At 51.6% G+C, this 27,248-nt stretch overlaps 1 protein-coding gene across 1 annotated transcript in view; it reads right to left on the reverse strand.

Annotated features, from left to right (window-relative positions):
* Positions 1-443: 443 nt before the first annotated feature.
* The window catches only part of LOC308515820 (biotin--protein ligase-like), a 41,452-nt gene continuing 14,647 nt past the window's right edge, over positions 444-27,248 (reverse strand). Inside the window, exons 4-6 of the mRNA XM_081086441.1 lie at positions 25,468-26,414; positions 22,418-22,600; positions 444-1,250 (exon numbers count right to left, since the gene is read on the reverse strand). Of these exons, the coding sequence (XP_080942567.1) occupies positions 975-1,250; positions 22,418-22,600; positions 25,468-26,414 (1,406 nt within the window). The 3' untranslated portion in view covers positions 444-974. The remainder of the gene's footprint in view (positions 1,251-22,417; positions 22,601-25,467; positions 26,415-27,248) is intronic.

Consider the following 27,248-nt stretch of genomic DNA (forward strand, 5'->3'; position numbering starts at 1 on the left):
GGAAATCGCTGCCTTACGAATGCTTTTCCTGCAGCCTCTATACTCAGCAAAGCTGCCATTTCCATGACTTTGAGAATGAGGGTCAAGAAATCCTAACGTCACCGTTTGATATCAACATGCTATCAAATTCCAGAAGTTACTGAGAGGCCAAATATTCCCATATGTTCCATACACTGAATTATGCAGCTAACCATGCAATCTAACAGGGGGAAGTGTCTGAAACCGGGGATCTGGGGGTTTTTTGGGGGGGGATCTTACATTCCTTACATTTTAGTCCCATGTTGAGGGAAGATGCTTTTCTTATTCATTCCCTCCATAACCCTACTTGTTAAACTATCTCAAAATAAGAGCATTAATTAATACTGACTAATTTGGGAGTTTAAACAAGTCCTTTCATCTGTTTTCCATTTTTTAACCTTTAATCAATGTCCAGGAAACAGAAGGAACTGAAAGGAAAATTTTTAATAAATGTCGAACATCCACGTGGGATTACAGAGTGCTCCAAAAATGTCTTGGGCAGGAACGCAGCGAAGTACAAAGCTCCGATCTGTTTCAACTGAACACAGCTTACACGTCGTGCAAACCTGCTCTGCTGACAACCCCGCAAAGGACGTCAACTAAATGTTTAACGCCGGTGCCAGCAACGCGAAAGCGAAACGATAGCTTGAACAGCAATGCCACCTGTTAAACGTGTCTTTTCATAACGTGCTTTTCCCCGAGAACATTCTGAAAGGCCTGATTAAAAAAGGGGTCACGGGCACAGAAACCACCCATGCTTTAGAACGCAAACCTGTGACCAAAGAGCTGCACTTCATTTCTCTTCCTGCATCTGGAGTCTTCTGGGACAGGGCAACGCCTGCCTTCCTGACGGGGTGATGGAACATTCTAGTTCTATGCGCCTATCCCTTCTCCCCAGCGCTGGTTAGAGGCAACGAACCTTCGCACAGTAGGACTCATCTGCACAGGGCCTCCACTTACCCGTCCAGAAGATTCATGGTGGAGGACGTCACTTCAGCAAACAGAATTACTTTCCCCAGTTGCTTTGTCTGCAAGTTTTGCCGGTAGATCTCCAAGTCAAAATGTGCGGACGAGAAGGCCGTCGCGTCAGTCACCACGGGGAGAGCCGCTGGGGTGACCTCTATTTCCGGCGTGTAGGATGGGACAAAGGTGAGGGAGAGCTTGCTGGATTTTATCACTCCTCCCGCATCCACACATCTCTCCAGCCACCGCAGGAGAGGGTCCCGGATTTCCTGCATCATAAAGAAAGAAATGGGAAGGTCGTAACGCGGCATTACGTTAGGCGAGGGCAGCTTTTCCTTAAGACGGCACTAGGTCGCATAAGCACGTCCAAGTCATGACCAATAAACGCTACCTTCGCGTGTTCTGAACGCTGGAACGATGATCCGACAGGCAGTAAGGACGCTGAGTGTGCTTAAACCACAAACATAAACGGCTAGAAACCAGGATCCAGGAAATGAGGAGAGCCCTCACACTTTCTACCCTAAATTCTCCAAAGCCCTCTCCAGCTCTCGGGCTCCTTAGGAATCCTCTACCTCCCACTTTCCCCCACGAGGACACGCGTTCTCCCATCTGGGAGAAAACCCAAAACCCAGGTGGAGGCGGCCCCGGGGACCCGGCACTGAGGTGCCGAGAGCCTTCGGCTCAGCCTCCGAGCACGGTCCTGCTCGCTGTCTCGTGGGCATGCACTCTGTGGAGGAAGAAGACAGAATGAATGAATGACGGGCACAGGTAATGGACTGAAGGCTGGTGCCCCCCCAAATTCTCATGTTGAAATCCTACCCCCCAAGGCGATAGCACCGAGAGGTGGAACCTTGGGGAGGGGAGTAGTCATGCGGGCGGGGCGGAGCCCTCCTCAATGGGGTTAGTGCCTTTATCAAAGCCCCCGGGGCGATCCCTCACCCTCTCACCAAGGGAGGGCACAGCGACCAGACGCCGGCTGTCAGCCTGGCAGAGGGCCCTCGCCAGAACCAGCCATGCTGGCACCCTGGTCCTGGCTTCCAGGCTCCAGAAGCGGGAGAAATGACTCTGTCCTTGACAAGCCACCCAGTCGATGCCATTCTGCTTCACAGCCTGAACTGACTGAGACACCCCCAAACCTCAGAGCTGGCCACTAGTTAAAAGCAACTCTGCTCCTTAAGTGTTGGTCAGCCCTCTTAAGGGGTTGAGTGGACAGGTCTGAAGTCCCCTCCTCACATTCCCAGGGCCGCTGGTCGTCACAAGGGAACGACACAAGCGAAAGATACACCAGGTGAAAGGGTAAACCATCCAGATAACGGAAGTGTTGCATGGACTCTAGAGGCCCAGTGCACGAATTCGTGCATGGGTGGGGTCCCTCGGCCTGGCTGGCAATAGGGGCTGATCTGGACCAGCCAGCTGAGGGGGGTGAGTGTGAGGGGACACGGAAGGTTGACTGGCCATGGGAGGTTGGCTGTGAAAGTGCACTGACCACCAGGGGGCAGCTCCTGCATTGAGCGTCTGCCCCCTGGTGGTCAGTGCAGGCCATAGCGACTGGTCGACCAGTCATTCAGGTCATTCAGTCGTAATGGTCACTTAGGTTTTTATATATATAGATTACTATATCTACTAATTACGAAAGTAATATTCCCAATTATGTTTTCAAAAGCAATACTTTGATGCACAAATGCAAAAAATAAAATTGATGAAAGCAATGCACATGTTGTGTTTTTCTCTTATACTTCTTTCACATAATCTTTCAGGACTTACGCAGAGCCAAGTAAATTACTCAGTACAAACAGAATCTAAAAGATATAAAATGAGGCCTGAAGCCTCTTAAGAAATATAACCGTATACTACCCATAAATATTTACATTCATGATAGTCGAATGCAACTTTAAGCCATCAAAACCAAGGACACAAAGGAAGCATTTAGGCTCTCCCACACCCGTTATCTCTGGATAATAGAATAAAATTCTGGTTGCAAGAAATATCAGCATCACTATTTGTTTGATGCAAATCTGCCTGGAATGTCCCTTCAAATGCACTCAAATTACAACAATGACTGAAGAGCTGTACAAGTAGCTGATGCCATATGTAGGAAAAAGGATTCATGATTCTTGGCTTAACTCTACTGATGACCACTACGGCAGTGTAGATATTCTGTTGACGAAAAGGTTTGGATCATATATATCAAGGCAAATAGGCTGACATAAGTAGTGTTACCCAACCCCAATCCAAAATCCATCTAACTCTTTGAAATCTTTGAAGCCAATTAGTTCTATTGAAAACAAAAAACAACTGCTATCAATTTCACCCCAACGGAATGCGTAAAAACCTTCTAATTAATGTTTTTTTAAAAAAAGATTTGAATTTCAAGAATTTAGTTTTTACCTTTCTCTAAGATTTCAGGCTAATTAAATACAATTTCGGTAGAACCAAAATCTGAATTTTTTATAATTACATAACTGCTGGCCCTTTTGAATTGACCACAGCATTAAGGAGTCGATCACTAGCCATTCGCAGGACAAGTGAACGTGCCTTTGTTTCTTGCTGAAACACATTGCACACAATGATGAAGATACTAAGGAATCTACCAAAAAAGTACCAGAACTAGTAAGCGAGTTCAGCAAGGTTTCAAAATACAAGGGCAATATACAAAAACTGGGTGTATTTCTATATATTAACTGAGAATATTTGGAGTCTGAAACTTCCAAAAATACCATTTTAATAGACCTGAAACATTTAGGGACAAATTAAACAAAATATGTGCCAGACCTGTACACCGAAAACTACAAAATACTCCTGAGTTGAAAATTAAAGGAGCTCAAAATAACTGAGGAGATATACCATGTTCATGAATTAGAAGACTCAATATTACTAAGATGTCAATCCTTCTCCAAATTGATCTATGAATTCAATGCAATTCCAATCAAATGCATAGAGAGTTTTTTGTTTTTTTTTTAGAAATTGAAAAGCAGGTTCTAAAACATATACAAAAATAGAAAAAACCTAGAATGACCCAGACAATTTTGGGGGGGAAAAAGTTGGAAGATTTATCTTTCAAGACTTATTACAAAGCTACAGTAATGAAGATTGTGTGGTATTGGAGTGCAGACAGACATAGATCACTAAAACAGAACAGGGTCCAGAAACAGAGCCACAAATATATGTTTGACTGATTTTCAACAAAAGTGCCAAGGCCATTCACTTGAAAAAAGGTATGGTACTGAAACAATTGTACATCCATATGCAAAAAAACACACAAATAAAAAAAATCTTATCCTGCATGTATACAAAAATTAACCTGAGCCCTGGCTGGTGTGCCTCAGTTGGTTAGGCGTCGTCCTGTGTTTGAAAAGGTTGCTGGTTCTGACAGATGTCTCACTCTCACATTGATGTTTCTCTCTCTCTCTCTCTCTCTCTCTCTCTCTCTCTCTCTCGCTCTCTCTCTTTCCATTCTGCTCTTTAAAAAAAAATCAATTAAAAAATCTTTTTAAAAAAATTGTATCAACAAATCATAGACCTAAATGTAAAAAACTCTGAAACTTCTAAAATAAAATTATAGGAGCAAAACTTTCTGACCTTGGGATAAGTAAAGCTTTTCTCAGATAGAACAAAAGAAGCATGAACCATAAAAGAAAAAAATGATAAACTGGACTGCATAAAAATTAAGAGCATTAAGAACTGCTGCTCTTCCAGAATTGTAAACAAACAAACAATTCAACTTAGAACGTCAGTGAAAAGGTTGGAACAGACACTACCCAAAAGAAAACATCAGGTGGCCAAAGAGTACATGAAAAAATACCAGCACCCTTTGTCACCGGGGAAATACGAGCTGAAGCCACAATGAGGTACCACTACACACCCACCAGAACGGAGTGCAGCGAAGAGAAGAGACGCTCAGGGTGCTACGTACAGTCCCGTTAGCGCCATTTCACCATCACTCGTCTCCTCGGCTACATTTATCCGTCTAAGAAGATTCAGTAAACGAAGCACAGCCATCCCTCTGATTCGGTGTTAGACTCGAAATATTCATTACCACCTGTTTGTGGTTTGGTCCTCCTCTTCCCAAGAAACACCTTATCTTCACCTCTGAAGGTCTCCACCTCAGAGACACATAATCAGATGAGTTGTGCCTCAGTTGTAACACTGTAAGTTGCTCGGCAACCAGCAGTGTGTGAATCAGAAAAGGAATCCACACAGACATGGAATACACGCTCGTTTTTAGGGCTGTCTCGTTCTCAAGTACGCTGGAGGAAATAGGAACAGATGACAACAAACCTGTTCTTACTACTGTGGTTTACAAACTGGTGTGTCACGGCCACTTCCGCGTTGACTCAGCGTCTTCACAACCATAAGGACACGCACCGCAGACCTTTATCATCAAAAGACGACGCTCCTGTAAGAGCAGGGCTGACCTCATGGAAAGGGGACAGGGCAGCCTGGACAGTGGCCAACCCCCCCGGCAGGGAGAGAGCCCAAGGGGGCTGGGGGCTGGGCGCTGGCCGAGGGCACTCGCTCTGGAGGGACCCCTCTCCGCAGCCAGCCCTGAGGCCCCACGTGGGCCCAGCAACGAGATGAGCTTCCACACACCCAGGTCCTTCACTGGTGACCAGCGGGGACTTGAGAGGACACCCCTGTGACGCCAAAGGGATTTGCGGCAGGTGGGCCAGGTTTCTCAGTCTGCACTCGCACAGTCACTTCCAGGCCCCCAGTGCCTGGGACACAGTAGGCACTCAATAAATGTCGGTCACACTGCATTCCCTTTATTATGTAAGGGTATCGCTCCGGCTGAGGCTCCGAAAGGCCACGGATTTACTGCCGTTTTTGTTACCTGCCAACTAGCGAAAGAGCACAAAAGGCTGGGTGGACCCGTAAAACCGAGGTAATGAATAAGTCATTTCTAACAAGGCTGGTTTTACGGGCATCACACCTCCGCGGGGCCAAGTGGGCTCGTTTGAGAGGTGAAACCCGTTCTGCGAGTGTGGGGACAGCGAGAGAGCGAGAGCGAGAGAGAGAGAGAGAGAGAGCGAGAGAGAGCGAGAGAGCGAGAGAGCGAGAGAGAGAGAGAGAGAGAGAGAGAGAGAGGCAGCCACCGGCCCTACGGGAAAGGCGCTAACTTCCACTGGCGGCCGGGCCGGGGTTTGGGCTCACATCCGCAGAAGTCTCCAGGGCCTTCATTAAGCCTGCCGGCCTGAACCGCCGCCATCTGTCCTCGTCCAACACAAACAGGCTCCCGGGGCCGAGGACGGGCGTGGGACGCCAAGAAGGCTCTGCGCTGTGAGCCCCGTGCGGGTGGGACACCTGTGGGGCGCCCTGCCCAGCTCGCCCTGGGGTGGCACGTCCTGGCTGGCACACACGTGGGCGCACACAGGCACAGGTGTGACCTCCCCTCCTCCACGATGCTGAGCGGGCGGCAGGCCCGGAGCGCAGGGCAGGGCCGGTATTGAGGTCACAGAGGCCACCATCCTATACAATCTGCCCCTAATCTGTGGGCCCGGCCTTGACCCTCTGGAGAGCTAGGCATGGGGCAGGGACCGGCTCAGAACTGGGTCACCCGCTCTGCCACCACCAGCGGGAGGCACTGCCTCTTCTGGCCCCTTCTCCTTTTTTTTTAATCCTCACTCAAGGATGTGTGGGTGGTTTTTGTTTGTTTTAGAGAGAGAGGAAGGTGGGGGAGAGAGAGAGAAAAACATTGATCGGTTGCCTCCTGCACGTGCCCCGACCAAGGATCAAATTTGTAACCTACGTATGTGCCCTGACCAGGAGTGGAACCCGCAACCTTCTGATGCTCCAACCCACTGAGCCACCCGGCCAGGGCTCAGTGTCTTCATGTTTCTCACTTCAAGATTCAATGTTTAGTCCCAAATGTCTGCTCCTCAGTAGAAATTAGAACAGCAACTCTAGGGGTGCACTATTAAGATACCATGGTGCCCGAAAAGAGAAGTGGCCGTTTGAAGAGGATTTAGGGAAAGCCCAGAGCTTGCGATCCAGTCCACTTATTTAACAAAGGTCCATTGTTCAATGCTGTCACCATGACACTGGGACGTCCCGAGAGCCCCAGGGAACACCACATGGGGTGTTGGGGTGGGGCCCGGGGCACTGCCTCCGTGGGCACAGGGAGGGCCGACGTGCTCGCCGCACCCCAAGGAGACGGGCTACGGAGTCTCGAAGCAGAAAGGGCCGCTCGCGCACGGGAAGGAGCCGCTGACCGGCCAGGGCACTGGCACCGTGTCTAACCTGGGAAGCACGTCAATTAACGATACGCTCCCCCCACCTCCCCGAGCTCCGCCTTGTCAGCTTTCCTTAGGCACAGCAACAGCCGATGCTTTCCGACTGCGGAACACGGTTGTTTACGAAACTCCCGTTCCTCCTGAATAGAGGGTGACTGAGCGAGACCGACGGGGTGGGAGTGGGAGCTGCCGGGCTGCTTGGCGCTAGCCTGCACCCCCGCCCGCGGGTCTCCCCGCCACAGGAGCGGGGAAGCGCTTCACAGTGTGCTCGTGGGAAAGCCGAGCGCTTTCTAATGTCCTAACAACACGCGCTGACTAAACGCCTACTGTGGGCAGAACTCTGGGAAAGTGATGCGAAGATTGGCAACATGTGGTCCTTGCCTTCCAGTGGCCTTGGATTGCAGTTTAACGGGGCAGGCAGACACTCACGTAAATAACACCAGAGCATTTGCACACTACTTACCTTTACAAAAAAAAAAAAAAAAGCTCCTCGAAGCAGTCGGAGCTCTGGCCAGTGTGGGTCAGCTGGCTGGGCATTCTCCCGTGCACCCAGGACTGCCACTCAGATTCCCGGTCAGGGCACATGCCCAGGTTGCAGGCCCGATCCATGGTAAGGGTGTGCAGGAGGCAGCCAATCGATATTTCGCTCTCACATCAATGTTTCTCTCTCTCTCTCTCAAAAAAAAAAAAAAAAATTTTAAAAAATCTTAAAAAAAAAAAAAAGCTGAAAGAAAAGTTTTAAATCCTATAACTCATGACGTGATTGACGGTGGCATTTTCCTTGATCAGGGGCCTTTGTTGGGTATAAATGATCCACCAGTGGCCCTCATAGCATAAGGCTCGAAGGCGTTTTATGTTCTAAAATACAGCACTTTTAAAATATATTCTATTGTAAGAAGTTTAGACATGTTGGCCCAGGTGAAGACGGGATGTGCCCGTAGCCCAGGAGGGCGACCCCGGCCACCCAGGACCATCGCACACCAGCAGGCCACTGGCTTCACTTCGGCGAAAGGAAACAAGGCAGGGCCGAGCGGAAACAGTGCCCCTGCCCCTGCCCCTGCCCCTGGCCCTGCCCGCCAACTCCTGGAGGCAAGACAGTGACAGCGCGCGCTCTCGGGCACAGCTGCACTAGGTCCTGAGCTCAGAGAGGCAGTAACATGCATCTTTCAAAAAAACGCCGAGCCCTCTTTACCTAAATGTCAGCCAGGCGTGCGTCAGGGGGGGCCCGCGTGGGGTTTGTGGCCTATCCCTTCGGCCTCTCTTACGTTTTAATTTTCCTTAAGTAAGAAGTTGGGAGGAAATGAAGGAATTTGCTCCAGAAACTCCAAGGCACCTGTCAGCCCTGATATTCGCTGTACATTTCTGCTCTGCTGTTTATCCTGGAATCATCAAAGATACAATTTTTGTTAAAAAAAAAAATAAATCAAAAAACCACCACCAAGAACTCCTTTTAGCATTTCACACCTCAGTGGGTCAGCAGGACCCTCCGAGCTGTCTACACTCGGAAGGAGTTGCTAAGGCCACTCCGGGCAAGAACACCTTCCAGAAAAACCGAGCTTTGATCACCAAGGGCCATTCCTCCGGAGGCCGGACCCTGACGTCCAAACGCAGGAAGTCCGCTCCCCGAGCACAGAGCCAGAGCGCTGCGCGAAGCCTTGCAGTGCGTGTGGACTCGGGGTGTCAATAACAGCTTCCTGGCACTGACTGAGAAACACACAAGTCTTCATCTCAGGTCTTGAACGGCGTCCAGGGCCCACGTCATACCTGGCTGGAGGGACACGCCGTGCGCGGGCCTGGGGACCGGAGGCTGTGTGGTGAGACTGAGCTGGGAGACCAGGATTGGTAGCCGAACAAAATTTACTGGTTGTAGAAACAGTAAACTCGCCCCCGGGGAGGTGAGCTCAGCCTCACCGTCCTGACAGCAGCCCCTGGTGGCCAGTTTGGTGAAACGTGCTGGCTCCGCGGCTGGAAGTCTGACCCTAATGAAGGCTGCTGCGGCAGGCGGGCCAGTCCAGGCCAGGCCACAGCCCGGGCGGCTGGGGGAGCAGCAGAAAGCCAAAGGAAGGGGCACCTCAGAGCCGCATAAATTACCAAGTCATCAGGGTACCCGTCCTTTTCGTTAAAAAAAAAAAAAAAAATGCTCTAGCCAGTTTGGCTCAGTGGATAGAGCGTCGGCCTGCAGACGGAAGGGTCCCCAGTTGATTCTGGTCAAGGGCACATGCCTGGGTTGCAGACTCGATCCCAAGAAGGGAGCGTGCAGGAGACAGCTGATCAATGATTCTCTCTCATCACTGATGTTTCTCTCTCTCTCTCCCTCTCCCTTCCTCTCTGAAACCAATATAAATATTTTTTTAAAAAACACATATATATGTATTTTAAAGTACTGTTTTTCAAAAGTAGAAAAAATAGAACTTATTTCAAAAGGGCACTATAGTAACAGTTCGAGAGTTACCTTGTTCTTTTAAATAGGCCAGGAGCCGGGGTTTCTACACAAAATAAAGTATGTCCTGTCCAGTCCCCCACATGGCACCCCCGGCACACACATTCCCACATACCGAACGCCAGGAATTCCTACTGCAATGTAAGGAATCTGGCAGAAACTTCTAGAAAACGCTATCATTCATTCGGAGAATAAAATCAAATAGTCAAGACGGTGAGACCCGATTTCCGATCCGGATTCACACTGTTTCCCCGATATAAACAGCTCAGCGCTCAGAGGCTGACAGCCGGCTTCAAAGGCAAACAGACAGACAGGCAGACAGGCAGACAGACAGCGTGGGAGGAGCCGCAGCCCCAGCCGACTTCTCCGTAAGGTGCACGCTGTCCCCCGCCGGAGAACCATCTGGAAACAATCTGCGGGGCAGCTGCTCTCATCAACAAACTGTTTATTGTAAGAAAGTGGCCGGGTCAAAGGCTAAACGTCAACCTGAAGCGAAAGCATACGGAGCAGAAATCAATGCCGCCCCCGCCCCTCCCCGGGAAACCAGGGCTGCGCAGGCAGAAAAGAGGGGGTGAGGGACTCCCGTTAGTTCTGAACGGGGAGAGGAGCAGAACAAAACTCCCATTTCAAGGTGCTGGGTGGCTTTGCACGTTACTACAAATGGCTATTTGTTGTCATTTTCAGAATGGCCTAATAACAGGGGTAAAATATGGCATCAAAAGAGGCACAGAAATCGACTTTCTAAATCACTTCCCCCCAAAGTTTCAGGGGTTCAGATCTCGTTGCTTCTTTCTTGGGTTTATTTCATGAAGGACCCCGGTGCATGGGTGAGGCAGCCCCTCTTCAAAGATGTCTGTCCCCTTGGAAACTGGGACGCTGGCTGCCTGCGGGGTTATCTGAAGGAACTGTGCTTCTGGTGTGACAGTGGTATTTGGTTGGATTTTCAAATAGCGCTCTGATCTTTTAGAAGCACGTACTAAAATATTTACAGGTGAGCGATGCAATCTGAGATTTGCCTCAAAATAATACAGGAGGAGGAGCGGGTAGGAATGGATGACACTGGCCAGAACGGAAAAGCGTGAAGTAGCTCGCTGACCACACAGGGGTCAGGACATTAGTCTGTTTATTTTTTGTATGGGGGAAATTTTCTATGAGATACAGGGCGGGGCAAAAGTAGGTTTACAGCCCAGCCAGTGTGGCTCAGTGTCCGAGAATCGACCTATGAACCAGGAGGTCCCGGTTCCATTCCCGGTCAGGGCGCACACTCAGGTTGCAGGCTCCATCCCCAGTAGGGGGCGTGCAGGAGGCAGCCGATCCATGATTCTCTCTCATCATTGATGTTCCTATCTCTCTCTCCCTCGCCCTTCTTCTCTGAAATCAACAAAAACATATTTGTTAAAGTGGGTTTATAGCTGTTTGTATGGAAAAGAACACAATAACTAATAATAATGCCAGAATAAACTGTGTCTCATGTACTCACCAGGACGGGTAGCTTAACAAAATTCACTGGTTGTAGAAAAAGCACCACCCTGTATTTTTTTTATTTGTACATACAATTGCAGGAAAGAATAAAAAAATGTTTTTTTAAATATAAGGAAAATATTAACCTACCCGTGCGAGTTCGTTACTTCTCCATAAGGACACCTACCACGGTATTGCCAGGTGTCCAACGAGACTGTGTCTGAGCAGGGCCCGAGAGAGAGGCCTTACATTCCGAGCCGACCGCCGGGGACGCAGGGAGAAGCACTCAGGGTGCCCTGCGCTCGTGGTGGCCGGCCAGAGTCTGTCAGACGCAGCGCCACGAGGCGGGACCCGTGCTGTGACCACGTGGCGGAGCGAGGATGCCCGTGAGCGGGAAGAAAACCTCCGACACACGTGAGGGCACCGTGATCGGAGAACCGCCCGGGGCACACAAACCTGAAAAGCACACCAGGTCTGTGCGTCTGAGGCTGCTACTCTGTGTCGCACCGGTAATGCTTAAGTTAACGGGAAGAGTGGCTGGAGAAAGAGCCTGCAATAGGAAAAGCAGAAGCATAACTTCCCTTCACTGTGCTGAGCGGACCTGTGGATGGAGGTGATCAAATTTTCCAGTTTAAAATGAAAATGGTTATAATCACACATTTTTTGAAAAGAATGCATCAAAGGAACTACTTAAAATTTTGGGGTTTTGTGCTCGCTTCGGCAGCACATATACTAAAATTGGAACAATACAGAGAAGATTAACATGGCCCCTGCGCAAGGATGACACGCAAGTTCGTGAAGCGTTCCATATTTTTTAAAATAAAAAATAAAATAAAATAAATTGGGGGTTTTTTTTTGTGTGTGGTTGTTTTGTTGTTTGTTTGTTTTACACCCACTTGCTTCCTGGAACCAGCATGACACTGCAGAGTCCGGGAAAAGATGTGAAAGGTCACGTCATCGACCCTCCCCCAAACGAAGAGAGGAGGGCAGCGACTGAGAATTCAGAGGCAGCGGCTGTCCTTTAAAAAGCCATCGTCTGTGACAAACCCACTGAGCGAATCTGAGACACCTAATCCCATCATCGCGGGAGGAAAATACCCTCCAAGAGGAGAATCTTCAAAACGACGACCTTTGACCTTTAAAACGTTTTATGGACTCAAGAGCCAAAAACAAAACAAAACCTGTAAATCGTCGCGTACATCGAGGTCGCCACGGGAAGCAGTACTCCAGAACAATCTAGGCAATTCTAGGCTGGCAGAGTCTGGACATGCCCCACTCTCCCATCCCATCCCCCCCAAAAGATAAACCATTGTTTTTCCATTTATGAAACCACGATTCAGTGTTTCCCTTTAAAAGACGTGTCTCCTTAGTTACGGAGCCTGAGAGCAGGAGGGGGGCGTGGAGCCCTCGCTCAGTCCCTGTGATGAGCCCTGTGGGTGGGGCTCATTTTTGCTCAAAGACAAGAAGACAACCCGTCAAGCACTTTCCTGCCGCGCAGAAGGCAAAGCTTCACCTGTTCTCTAGGACGGACACTCCATTTCAGTATCGCAAACGTCTCCTTTGCCTGCGGACGGCAACCAGGATTAAACCGGGAGTTGGACAGCTCAGGGCTCAGGAAAGACACCGACCCCGGCAAAGCCCGGCCAGCGTCCTGCCGGCTCCGCTGCTCACAGCCAGGCCATCGCCCACGAGGTTCTGCTGAGAACCTGAATGTAAATCTGGGGGTGTGAGTGCTACCACCACCCATCTCCTCACCATAACCTCTCTCTCCCCACCCTTGGGCACACGCACGGGAGACACACACAACTCACACCCATGCAACAAAATCGCGTTTCAGGCTGTGTGGATGGAGAGTCCATTTATTTCCCTGCGAGCAGCAACCTCTCGCTGCGACAGCCTGTCTCCCTCGTCCTCAGGGTCAGGGGAGCAGGTTCTAGCTCAGCCATCGGACAGCCCTTTCCTGAAGCTTTAGCTAAGACAAACATGCGAACAGATATTGTCATATTCATGTTAAGGTTAGAAAGACTCAGGCACCACTGAGGGACAGAAATAACCCACTGCACGCCATAAGCGTCTGGAGACGCAAGCGGCGGACCTTCCCCACCCGCCAGGCGCATCTATAAAAAAAAAAAATGTTTTCCCTAAGTGGCAGCCCGGACCAACTTTAAAATCATTTTTCGTGAGAATTTTCAGCTGGAAATAGTCAAGGACACCCGAAATGTGAGTAACATGTTTATTTTTATAATATTCATTGCAAATTGACTTTTTTAATTAAATTCAAAACATCATGGCGTGTGGGGATGGTTTCCATTTTGGACGTGCGGCAGTTCACTGGTTAAAAGGAACGTCCCAAAGACGAAGGGGCTGGCACGGAGAGCGCTGCTCAAGGGACGGAACAGGGTGTGAGCTCCGGAGTCCTTGGGAGGGAGAGCTTCTCCCGTGAGCAACGAGACCGGCCACAGGTGTGACACCGGCACGTCTCCCACTGACGGCGCCCCTAAGCTGAGGCCTGGAAACGGCTTCAGAAAGGCAGACACACAGGCAGGGACCGCGCAGAGGAGAACCAGGGAAACGGCTTCAGAAAGGCAGACACACAGGCAGGGACCGCGCAGAGGAGAACCAGGGAAACGGCTTCAGAAAGGCAGACACAGGCAGGGACCGCGCAGAGGAGAACCAGGGAAACGGCTTCAGAAAGGCAGACACAGGCAGGGACCGCGCAGAGGAGAACCAGGGAAACGGCTTCAGAAAGGCAGACACAGGCAGGGACCGCGCAGAGGAGAACCAGGGAAACGGCTTCAGAAAGGCAGACACACAGGCAGGGACCGCGCAGAGGAGAACCAGGGAAACGGCTTCAGAAAGGCAGACACACAGGCAGGGACCGCGCAGAGGAGAACCAGGGAAACGGCTTCAGAAAGGCAGACACACAGGCAGGGACCGCGCAGAGGAGAACCAGGGAAACGGCTTCAGAAAGGCAGACACAGGCAGGGACCGCGCAGAGGAGAACCAGGGAAACGGCTTCAGAAAGGCAGACACACAGGCAGGGACCGCGCAGAGAACCGGGGAAACGGCTTCAGAAAGGCAGACACAGGCAGGGACCGCGCAGAGGAGAACCAGGGGCGCTCGGTCCCTGGCAGGCCCCGCGGTGCCAGGCAGAGGCAGCTACTCAGAGGCAGCGACGGGGCCGGAACAGGAACAAAACCAAGAAAGTGACTCGCACCCTCCTGTCTCCGAGAGAAAGAGACTGATGGACAGACAGACAGGCGGACCGACCCTAACCTGGGCTGAGTGTCCCGCGGCCGCACAGCGGCCGGCTCTCAGAGGAAGCCCAGAAGCCTCCCGGCCTCCCGCACAGGGAGCCGCCGCTGGTCCCCGCCGGCAGGGGATTCGACGCCACGCGGCTCCACAAATTGCCCGTCGGTCTGGAAACCCAGAAACACCACAAACCATTCTTCTAGGCGACACAGTTCCTGGGGCAGCATTCTCAAGGGATGAGCATGGACATAAACACCAGGTGCCCCACCTGCCTTTCAGATCCCGGAAAGCGAAGGACAACGGGCACTCAGGGGAGAGCAGGCCCCAGCCCCCTGCGTCGCTGAGAGCCTCGCTTCGAGGACCGGACGCCTCGCGCCCTCGAACCACAAGGAGGGTGCGGGCCTTTGATCGTGCCCTCCCACCCGGACCCGTGCGGGTCCCCGCCCCGGGATGTCTTTTTTCGGCCTGGGAGACAGAAATCTGCTCTGAAGACCAAGACGCTACAAGACTCCCCGAGGCAGCTTCAGTCGGCCTCCCCGGGCGCTCCCGCCGCGTCCCGGCCCGCGCACACATGGCAGCTATTAGGGCCTGATGTTCAGGCCAGAACATTTGGTCCCGGGCGATTTTTTATTCCAAAAGCGCCTGCTTCCCATCCACAAATCTGTGACTGCACCGCGGTGGATATCAATAGTCTGAGGAAGTGAAACCGCCGTCCGAGATAGGCCGCTACCCTAGGACACGGCGGCTGGGGAAGAGGTCCCTGCCACTCAGAGACGCAGCTGTCCTTCCCCAGGCCAGCCAGGAGGGCGGCACAGGGCACCCCCAAACCCTCACACCACCAGGCGGCAGCGGAAAACTATCCAAGGGGGGCCTGGTTCCCACCGCATCTCATCAGCCTTTGCCTGATGTGAGCACAGGATTTACACTCCAAAGGAGCTGCTCTGACACATTCCTGTGGAAGCAAGGTTCAAATACGAATACAGTATATACAGTAGCTGAAAAGCCTCCCCCCCCCCGCCCCCCCAGAAAAGAAGAAAGGCAGCTAAGGAAACCACCCCACCTGTCATTCATTCCTTTTGCTTCAATGTCAAAACTCATCACGTCACCTTTGCCACAGGTATTGTGCTTGATAACAGGAAGTCAGTTGAAATGAACAAAAAGCGCCCAGTTTAGGGAAAGGGCGAGGGAAGGAAAAAGGAGACAGAGGGGCATGAAAGAGCCTCACAAACATTCATCGCCGTGAAGCTTTGAAAGGCTGCCTTTAATCTGCCAGCTGCTGGCTCGCCGGGGCCGGTGGTAAAAGCTGCCATGCAGCGTCCGCCGCTGGCTCGTCTGAAGCTATTCAGGGCGCACCTGGAATCCCGGCGTCTCCACCCGGGACCTCTGATCACTCGTCTCTAAGCTGCATTTAGAGTAACACCAGAAGTTCCCCGCACTGCACATTCCCGGCGCAGGACGAGGATTAAAGGTGAAGGGAGGAAGCATTCCGCACCCGACGCTACGCTAAAAAAACACCCAGAGAATTCTAACGCGTTCAGCACCAGACCTGAGGCTCTCCACTGTGAGGCCGATGAGACCGCGGCACGCGTGAGGCACCTGGTGAGCTATCAGGAGTGCCATGAACGAGAAGTCTCTCGTGTTCCGGAAACTCCCGCAGCGAGGTCACACACTGAGTAGGCATGCGGTGTGGCTACAGGAAGTGGCTGGCAGGAGAAGGAAGAAGAACCGTACGGTGCGATTGAGGCTAAGATTCTTCATAAAGCAACACCATCAGGAAGGGAATTCCTGGTGGAAGGGACCAGACGGGCGTTTTCTGACATGTTTACGACTATCAAACTATCGTGATCAGCAGTGCTGCTGTTATGGGGGGGGGGGGGGTTGTCACGGCAAATGATTTGGGGTTGAATCAAACTGAAACGTGAGACTGGTTTCTGTCTTGAAGCCTATCGGATCCATCCCGCAACACTACCAGTTACGCACACAGACAGGGCGATTTTCCGCCAGTTGCTTTAATAACAAACCCCGTTGTCACTTCTTGTTACAGTTCCACCTTGACCCCAAGGCAAAGGAACCACATCGCCCTGCAAGGCTGCCAACACCCTGCCTGCTTCTCTCAGGCCCCCCCACATCCTCAGTGATCAGCAAGAGGAATGCTCCAAAGAATCCCGCTCTGCGGTTTCAGAAAGAGCCCGGTGCTCCCCGACCGGAGCGGGGTGTCCCAGGGGAAGGGGCGAGCGGGTGGTTGGGCACCCTCCTCCTCCTCCCCCTCCTCCGCCCGGGCTGGGGGATGGAAAGGGACCCCAGGCAGCTGCTCTGCAGGGACGGAGGAGGCTGAGGTTCTGTCTGCGTCGTCGGGGTTCCCGCATCCGTGTGGGGCCGACCCCACGGGCCGCCACTGCACACCCTCTTCTGTCTGCCATGTCCCTGGCAGAGACCAAAATGGAAGCAAGAGGGGGTTTTCAGTTGGACTTAGGTTCTGTAAGGGGAAGAATTGTTTCTTCTATAAAATCGGTGATGCTCATAAACACACTCATGGCCCCACAATGAAGGCATATTCCTGCTAACTTCTCCTCACCACCAATGGCAGGCCAGAGTGGTGGCCGCCCCGAAATCTCGCTCCACAGAACCCTGGAGTCCAGCGTGTGGCTCGTGAGTCTGGCGCACCACCCACACCCGGAAAGGAGGTCACCTGCCGGAAAGGACTCACCGTCAGGTGTCAGCACGCGTGTGGTCCTCTCTGAGAAATAGTTCAAGGGGTTCCATCAAGAAACTGCTGCATCCAAGCAGGGGGGAGTGGGGGTGGAGGGGCGCTCCAATTATGAACAGGAAGGACCTCCCACCCACAGGAGCCCGGGACACCTGGGGCCTGAGAGCCACAGTAAAGCCTAGCGGCCGCTCACCAATATAAGTCATTTACTAACAAAGCTAATACTCTTCATAAAATTAATACAGATGTCAAACATCAAACCAATATCAACATCTATATGGGACTTTTCTCTTAAATATATTTTTATTGGTTTCAGAGAGGGAGGGAGAGATAGAAACATCAATGATGAGAGAGAATCATTGATTGGCTGCTTCCTGCACGCCCCCTACTGGGGATCGAGCCCTCAGCCCAGGGGATGAGCCCTTGACCGGAATCAAACCCTGGACCCTTCAGTCCACAGGCTGACACTCTATCCATTAAGCCAAACCAGCTAGGGCTATATGGGACTTTTTGCCTCTTATTCAAGATTTGACCATTTATGGAATGCCTTCAAAGTCTACTGACATAGAGTAATTTGGTTTTTAATTTTTAATAACTGGTTTTGCTCTTACATGTATGTACATTATAGAAAATTTGAAAAATACAACGCAAGTTTTAAAAGCCTATTACAATTGCTCTTAGCCCACCACCCAAAAATATACCGTGTATGTACTGTATTTCCTTCCAGTCTTTTGTCTATGGATACATGTGTGTGGTGTGCATATGCTCATGTGTTTTACTGGTTTACTTTGACAGATCATAAATTTGCTGAGGCCCGAATTTCAATCCCGCCTCTGGGAGGCTCGATGAACCGGCTAGACCCCGGTCAGAGAGGAGGTACGCTTGGCCACCAGGAGCCTGCACCTCAAGAACTGGCTGCCCGGTCTGATCACGCACGGGGACACCGCAATATCATGCTGACGGGATTTTACAGCGGAAATCACACGATACCGTGGTGTCTGGGTGCCAATGAAGGACTCAGAACACGCCCCTTGCAAATACCAGGGGCCAACTGTACTTTGGGCCCATTTTCCTACTCGGATTCCGTGCCAGTCTTTTTCATTCATGTCGCAGTCATGTGGAAGCGCGAGGTACCTCATAAATCTTCCGTGCCATTTGCTATAAAGAGCGGGTGTCTCGGCCCCAAACTGTATAAACACAGCTGGCATGCAGTGAAACTATTTAGATAACCAGTGTGTATATTTGGTTCTTTCATAGTCCATCCTGTAACGGCACCTCGTACACAGTCAATGTTGAATGGAAGATGAATATTACGAACTGTGACACTGAAATCATCGCTACGGACCCAGAAGAAAGCGTCGCCAGCATCATGGAAAACTACTAAATTATACTGTGAAATCACACGGTGATGTCGCGAGGGAAAAACTAAGCCTCGGAACTGCTTTATGGGGCCAGGGTGTCTGCTGACCAGCAGCCTAGCTCAGCAGCGACACCGTGTGGTCACGGAGTATTTCGCAGGAAGCAGAGAGCCCGCGCAGGCACTGGTTGGGAAGAAGGCAGGGGATGAATCTAAGGGCGGGCTGCGGCTGCGTGTAACACCCCGGGGTGCCAGGGCGCCAAGAACTCTCCGCTGCCAACTTCGTTCCGTGGGGACCAATGAGACCTACTAAGAAGGCCGCGGGAAAGCAAAGCAGATGCAAAGGGCTCTAGTCCCAACCTGCCATCCGTCTCTACGAGCACTGAGCCCCCAGCACAGGGCCCAGGAGCTGTTCTGAAACGGCTGGGCCCCGGCGTCAGGAGAAGAGCAGGAACCCCCCAGCCGCCCCAGGACGCCCGTCACGGTGGGCGAGCAGCCACCTTCGCATTCGTGTAAGAACGTGTATCCCAGGAAACACGCTCTAAAGCCCTAAACTCTTCCCTTCCCTCCCACAGCACAGCCCAACTCTTAAACGAGGACACGCCCTCCCTCGCTCGGCTCCTCGGGCTCCCTAAGTGCAAGCACTCGGAGAGAAGCCGTCGGGAGGGAAAAGGAGGCCACAGTAGACATCTAAGATCAACCAGAGCAAACGGAGACTCGAAATATTACTCTTCTCCTAAGTCAGATGTGTCCAGGGGCTGGCGGGCTTGAAGTCTGTGGGCAGTATCCGTGTCTACAGAACAAATACGTGCCTTGATCGTGTTCAAGCATCTCATGTCCATGGTTTGTGAACAGGGGTTACCAATCCACAGGGGGACATGGATCCCCAAGAGGAGGAAGCACCTGCTGTGTATAGTAATGTGAGCACATGCCCGATTCAAAGCCTTCGGTATGTAGGGTTATAGCCACCCTAAAGGAGGCCCAGGAAAAGCCTCGAGTCCCAACCTTCTGCTCACAGGAAGATAACCTGGGCTCACCTTCTTCTCCATTGCTCTAAGAGTCTAGAGGGGCAAGTCCCAAGACCAGCAAGGTCAGAACTCCCGGGAAAGGTCAGGGAGCGCGGTCAAGGGCAAGCCCTGGTCTGTCTTGCTCCCTGCCTCCCTGGCCATGAGCTTCCGGGGAAGGCAGGCACCTCCTCACATGTCCAGCCTCAGCCCTCCATGCCCAGGAAAGGGGGGGGGGTGTCTGAGAGTGACAGTCCCATCTCCCCGTGCCCACATGGCTCTGTCCCTTCCGCCAGATGGCAGGTCTGTAGGGGGGTCGTCTACAAGAGCAGAAGCTCTGAGGACCAGCTTAATTTTGATACTTTTTTATACTCCAGCCACCAGATAGATGGAGGTGGAGCTTTTCCTTCTATTAACAGAATGCACTAAACAGATAAATGACGGTGAGCTTTGATTTCCTGAGACAGGTGCAAACAAAAGTCACACGATTAATTCTCAGAAGCACCCATTAAAAAGCGTGCAGACTGACTAGACGCTGTGTAATGAAAATTCAATCTATAATAACAAAAGCGTTATATGCTAATTAGAATGGACAGCCAAACGACTTTCCGGACGTCCTTCTGGACAACCTTCTGGACGAAACCGGGGCTGCGAGGGCGAAGCAAGCTGCCGTGGCTAAAAGGGCCAAGGCAAGCCACGGCGGCTGCAATGGCCAAGCCCCTTGCAAGAATTTTGTGCATCAGGCCTCTAGTCCTACATAATAAAAGCCTAGTATGCTAAGTATCCGGTCATCTGGTCGTCCATTCAGCCAATCAAAGCGTTATATGCTAATAATATGCTAAGACCATTCAACCACTCGCTATGATATGCACTGACCACCAGGGGGCAGACGCTTCAACCAGTAGATTAGCTTGCTGCTGGGGTCCGGCCGATCGGGATTGAGCGAGACAGGCCAGACAGGCCCTGGAGCCCTCCTGTGGTCCCTCCCTGGCTGGCCAACCTCCTGCGTCCCTCCCCGGCTCCGATGGTGCACCGGTGGGGTTGCTCAGCCTGGCCTGCGCCCTCTCGCAACCCGGGACCCCTCAGGGGATGTCGGAGAGCCAGTTTTGGTCTGATCCCGCAGGCCAGGCCGAGGGACCCACTGGTGCACGAATTCGTGCACCGGGCCTCTAGTAAAAGAATGTTCTTAGATGGAAAAAAAGCACCTGTTGCTTTATTAATTTTTAAATTAAAATCATTACCTATATCACCAGTCACTTGTTAGAAGCACTAGACTCTTGTAATTTAACCTCTCAACAATCTAATCTTAATATCAATAATTGTACTCTTGCCCTAGCTGGTTTGGCTCAGTGGATAGAGCTTTGGCCTGTGGACTGAAGGGTCCCAGTTCGATTCTGGCCAAGGGTACACACCCAAATTGTGGGCTCAATCCCCAGTAGGGGGTGTGAAGGAGGCAGCCAATCAATGATTCTCATCATTGATGTTTCTCTCTCTCTCTTCCTCTCCCTTCCTCTCTGAAATCAATAAATATATTTTTAAAATAATAATAATTGTACTCTTTACACAGAACTTCCACATATGTTATTTCATCTAGTCTTCAAATACTCCTATAAAAATCCTAGTCTTTTTTTTTTAATATATTTTATTGATTTTTTACAGAGGGGAAGGGAGAGGAATAGAGAGTTAGAAACATCATTGAGAGAGAAACATCGACCAGCTGCCTCCTGCACATTCCCCACCGGCAATGTGCCCACAACCAAGGTACATGCCCCTGACAGGAATCGAACCCGGGACCTCTCAGTCCGCAGGCCAACACTCTATCCACTGAGCCAAACCGGTTAGGACTAAAAATCCTACTCTTAAATGCTCCAAATTTTGTGTCTCTCTTCTCCACGGGAGGCTCACAGCTCTGCTCTGCACAGCAAGTTTGCCACGGGACAAAGTGTAACCCAAGGAGGGCTCCTCCTCTTTTAAAAGTTGGGGTAGGAGATAGAGTGCATTCTCTTCAAGGGAAAGCAGGTGAGTGTGGTGTTTAGAGTCACCTGGGCTAGTCGGTATTTGCTGAATCTGCTCGGTTATGTCACTAAACTCACCCCCGCCCCTATTTAGGGAAGGCAACAGAAACAGACCCACAGAATAATTTGCCACAATTAATAAGAAACTGACAGCCTGGCAAGAAGCCTCACCTGGGCTTAGCAACCTGCTCAAACCAGGTACCCACCACAGGCATCCAATGCAGACACCAGGCCAGGCAAATGCCCGCAGGCATTCCCGGCTCAGGCCCTTTCCTGGCAGACACAGCTAGGATTGGCCACAAGGTGGCAGGCGTCAGCACAAAAATAAAACAAAACCGGGGACGCTCCCTTCCAGAGATTCGCTGAGAAGGGTCCACATCAAATGGCGGTTTTTAATCCCAAGCGCGTAACTGTGGTTTCCAAGTACCTCCTGGCACATCAGACAGTGACCCTCTCCCCTTAACGTGGGACGGGCCAGAATTTTAAGACTGAACACCTTCTACATTCTAACCGTCTTCTCGCCCTCCCTGTGATGCAGATGCCAAATACATTAGTTACACTGGGACATCTTTAAGATTGTGCAGAGGCCCAAACAGAAAAATCAAAAACAGAAATCAAAGTGGAAGCCCACTGCCACGACGAGTCAGGGCAAGGCTGACCGTTTTTGTTGTTGTTGATCCTCACCCGAGGATATTTTCCCATTGATTTTTAGGGAGCGTGGAAGGGAGAGGGAAAGACAGAGAAACATCGATGTGAGAGAAACACATTGACTGGTTGCCTCCTGTGCGCGCCCAACAAGGGCCCGGGCTGTAGAGGAGCCTGCAACCAAGGTACGTGCCTTTGACCGGAATTGAACCCTGGGACCCTGTGGTCCGCAGGCCGACGTTCTATCTACTGAGCCACACCGGCCAGGGCCAGGGTGACTGTTTGGAGAAGGGCGCCTCGGTGGCCTTCCGCTGAGCACACTCACCTCCGCCGCCAGCAGCAGGTGAAGAGGCGTTAAGGCAGGAACGTGCTGCACGTCACAGCTGAGGCCGAGGGTGGTCAGGATCTCCTTCAGGACTTCGTACCTCCTCGTGTTGCTGGACTTGAGCAGGTTGAAGTCTTCTTCAGTCTGCACGACTGCAGAGCTGGGAGGTAGTTCCAGGTGCACCTGAGGGGGAGGCACCACTCCATAAGGGGGGGCACTCAGAACATTCACAAAAACGGTGTCTGGCAGTGTTTCTGAAAACGCGGCCGTGAATCCTTCTAATTAGCGACAGGATATACCTTTGAACCTGAACATGTAGAAGGGAACGCCAAGCAGTAAGAAGATTCAGGAGAGCCCAGGAAAACCGTGGCTGCCGGGCCGAGGGGCCACGGTGGAAACGGCCCAGGACAGTAAGCAACTCTCTCAGGTCCCAACTTTTCCCACTGACCAGCCTGGGGGCCTTGGGCAAGTCACTTCACTTGGTCACGAGTATATGGCTGACCGACCCTGAGAAGCATGGTGTGCTGCGAACCACGTGGAGTCACCACTGACCGGCAGGCGCACGGGGTGCGGCGGGAGGCCCACTCTCCCTGGTGGCCATAGCCACTGGGAAGCAACCGGGGAGGCAGTCCTCCGAGCCGCCTTTAAGTGTGTTTGCAGGAATCCAGGCAGATGCGTGGCTTGGGGGGACCCGGGAAAGGCCTGCCCCACATCCCCCTTCACCTGACTGAGTTTAAGACCGGGAACTTCAGGCACTCAGTTCAGGCTGTGCCATGTGATTAACACTGAAACAGCGCCTCCTATCGATGAAAGGTCTGTGTCTTACAACAGAGAAACGTCCCGGAACTCACAGCTCCTCCAGATCAGATTCTCACTGGGCGATCAGCGGGAGGGGACGCCACTCGCACCTAGTGGGTGAGGCAGCTAACACCCGACAAGGCACAGGACGGCCCCACAACAGAGGACACAAGCAATGTCCTCAAGCCGTGGGTGGGACTCTGCGTGAAGGGGGACCACTTCTGCCACGTGGCAAGTTAACCAAGAAAAAGCTCTATTTCCGTGTGGTGTCAGGTGGGTACTAGCCTAATTGGGGTGATCGCTTCACAAGTTACCGAAATGTCTCATCACTATGTTGTATGTCTAAAACTAATATATGTCAACTATAATTAAAAATTTGAAAATTTTTAAACAAATAAAATTAGTATTCAATAAAATATACATATATACAATATACAGGGTGAGGCAAAAGTAGGTTGCTTGTATGGAAAATACAATAATTAACAAGTAATAAATCAAGAATAAACTCTGTGTTTTGTGTACTCAGAACTGTAAACCTACTTTTGTCCACCCTGTTTATATAAATATATGTAGATATATGTAGAGATATATGTAGAGATATTTTTTAATCCATTGTAGAGATTTTATCTGCATTTCATGCCGAACTCCGTGCCCCTCTGATAACCTAATGTCAGCAAAATCCACGGCCTTAAATGTCCCTGCCAACCTGCCCGGCACGGCCAGGGCCGCAGACCCCCTCTTCCCGTGGTGACGGATGGCAACAGCGCCGCGGGCACCCCTTGCCGCCAGGCCACCACCTACTGTGCAGCTGTGGCTGCAGTACTTAGCCTCCCCTTACTGGGTTACATCATTACTCGATTTATGGCAAAGATGAAGGCTATGAAATCCAACAGGGCAAGAGGAAACCAACCAGCCTGTGATGCGATTTATTGGTTGATCTCGGCGGCGAGGTATCGTCGTGACACAGGCCTGAGGAGAGAGCGGTGGCCCTGCCCCAGAGACTGGAAGTCGTCTGGGATCAGAGATGACACGCTAATCCCCTGAATCTGATTTTTGAAGCTGCATCATATCGCCTTTTTTCCTGGAGCGATGCATGCAGTATCGGATTTTATGACAGCAGTGGGGCCAATTTAGAGCAGACCCGCTGTGCAGCTCGGAGGAACGGTCACCACGGTGCCGAATCAATTTTCTAGTCCAAGTCTGTGCGCCGGGCGGTAAAGTTCGCTCTTCAAAACTGAAATACGGCCCTAGGAAGTCGGGTTGTAGAGTGGATTTTCTGAGAGTGCAGTTACCATAGTTACCGTATTTGCACAGAGAAAGAGAAGACGAACATGTATTAGGCCTCCACAAACAAATCCATGTGGTTTGCAACCTAGAGAAAACCGGATTGGTCGCCCATGTTCATCTGTCCCAGTGTCCAGATTGCTTGTTTATATGCATCTTAGGGACAAATGGGCGGGAAAAATGGTAAAGAAACAAACCTATACCCTTGAAAAATGTTTGGTCAGAAAACCAAAAAGACTTAGGAGGGCTGGAAAGAGACAGCATACAAAATTAAAACAACTTAAAACAATGGCCCGGCTCGGGTGCTCAGTGGTTGAGCATCGACCTATGAACCAGGAGATCACAGTTCAATTCCCAGTCAGGGCACATGCCCAGGTTGTGAGCTCGATCCCCAGCAGGGGGCGTGCAGGAGGCAGCCGATCCATGATTCTCTCATCATTGATGTTTCTATCTCTCCCTCTTCCTCCCTCTCTGAAATCAATAAAAATATACTTTAAAAAATTAAAACAATAAAAAAGGAAACAGTTCCCTAATTCAATAAAGAGATTCCGCCCTGGCTGGTTTGGCTCAGTGGATAGAGCGTCAGCCTGGGAACTGAAGGGTCCTGGGTTCAATTCTGATAGTGGACACATCCCCAGTGTGGGGCATGCAGGAGGCAGTCGATCCATGACTCTCTCTCTCTCATCACTGATGTTCCTCTCTCTCTCTCTCTCTCTCTCTCTCTCTCTCTCTCTCTCTCTCTCTCTGAAATAAATAACGTTCCTCCATCATGAGTATTCTGGTTAGGCAAGATATTCACACGACAGGAAAGCCCTGATCTAACCCATCTCCTCACATCAGCAGAAACTCCCAGCCGCAGGTCAAAAGTGCCCCCGGTGCAGGCTCTCAGACCTGGCAAAGCACAGCTGTGCAGGCGCGTTCCCCGTCAGACGCACCCAGAGATCACCACGGGGGCACCGGCCGCCTACCTGGCAAAGCACAGCCTCTCCTCCACGCGCTCCAAAAGGCACCTGCACAATCAGCCTGTCCTGGTCCTCGTTCTCCAGGTGGCCCTGGATCTGGCCGGGGCGGAGCGGCTCCCCGGGGCCCTGCTCATAAACGCAGCCACTGCTCAGGACGCTGAGCGTCACCTGGCTCTGGTCGGCCTTGGAGAAGACCAGGCTCTGGACCGTCTCCTGCAGCACGTCCTTGCTGGTCACCTGGCAGCCAGCCAACGTGAAGGACGAAGACAGGCCCAGCACCTTCCCGCCCTGGGAGAGGTAGGCCAGGAACTTCTGCTGCACGTCTGTGGGAATAGACTCCCTGGTGGCAATGACCAACAGCAGACAGTTGTCTGGCCACGGGTCTCGGCGCGCACTCTCCTCCGGCAGGTGGTAGAGCGTGTAGCTGTCGGGGTCCACGCAGTCAGCCAGAACGGCCCGGACCTGCTGCAACCGGCCCAGGGCCTCCTGGGAGTCGGAGCCCACGTAGAAGAGGATGTTGGGCGCCTTCCCCGTGAGGTTGGTTCTCCTCCCTTCTCTCTCGGGGCAGATGGCCTCAGCCGCACCCTCCCCGCTGCCGCTGGCGTCGTAGGGAAGATCGGGAATGTCTTCTGCAGATGCAAACCTGATGGACTCGATGGTGCTGTTCTCCAGCTCCAAACACTCGTGGCAACTAGACAGGTGGAGACCGCAGAGCTCGGTGCAGCCCTCTCCTCTGTCGCTCTCCCCAGCGGCCTCATTCCCGGAGGCGCCGCCTCGCCCTGGGGTGGGTTCTGCACCAAGAACCGCCGGGTCATCTTTGCCAACGTGCTCCATGACGCCCGGCTCAGGCTCACCCTGGACAGCAGGTTCGGGGCTCGGCTGCAGGCTGCGGGCTGGCTTGGTCGCGGCCTGGTCCTTAAGCTCCTGCAGAGTGGAGTCCTGCAGGTGCACCGCTGACGCATGAGCAGAAAAGACACTCAGTCACCTCTCTGGTTTGTCCTGCTGCTCCGTTCAAAACCCCACGGCGCTCCCTGCGTTCCCTGCCTCAGGTTCCTGGGCGCCCACGGCCTCCCCACCTAACCCTGCAGCACCCTTTGGAACCAGGTAAGTGCTCCCGCCTGCCAGGAGGGGGCCCCTGATGGTCTCGCAACACCTTTGAGGCGGAAAATCTCAAGATTCCCCCGCTGACGAGTGAAGAAAGTGAGATTCCGAGAGGTCACTTTGCCCACTTCCTTCTAGATTCAGTTTCTTGGGTGACCCTCTCCGATATGATAATGAAACGACAAAACAGAAAGGCACTCCTCTGGGCCTATCCAAGCACATCCCCGGGAAAGTCACTCCCAGGGCGCCCCCTCGGCCGGGCCGGAAGAAGGGTCTTTCCAGTGTCTGCTCCCAGGACTGGAGTATCATCTACAATCACTGATTCAAAACCCATTTACTGAGCACCTGCTCTGCACCTGGCATGGGATTCGGCATACGCAGGTGGCAAATGGGAAACGTAAGTGATTTACACAAACTTCCGAGCTGGTAAGGAACAGTCATTTGCTCAAGACATCAACGAAGACATTCCTGGACCCTGAAAGCCAGCTTTGCGGCCTAATTAAGTAAGACCATTTTGCATGTTTCTTAAAAAAATTAAAAAAATGTGTCCCAAAATATTGTGGTATGTATAGTATATATTTCAGATAAAAAAACTAAGATTTAGAACTTCACAGTAACACTGCCTATGCTTTCCATTCAACCACACTACAATCTAGAAACTAGTTAGCCTGCAGGAGGTTGGGGAA

Source organism: Myotis nattereri, assembly GCF_964212035.1.
Source record: "Myotis nattereri genome assembly, chromosome: 3".
Taxonomy (NCBI): domain Eukaryota; kingdom Metazoa; phylum Chordata; class Mammalia; order Chiroptera; family Vespertilionidae; genus Myotis; species Myotis nattereri.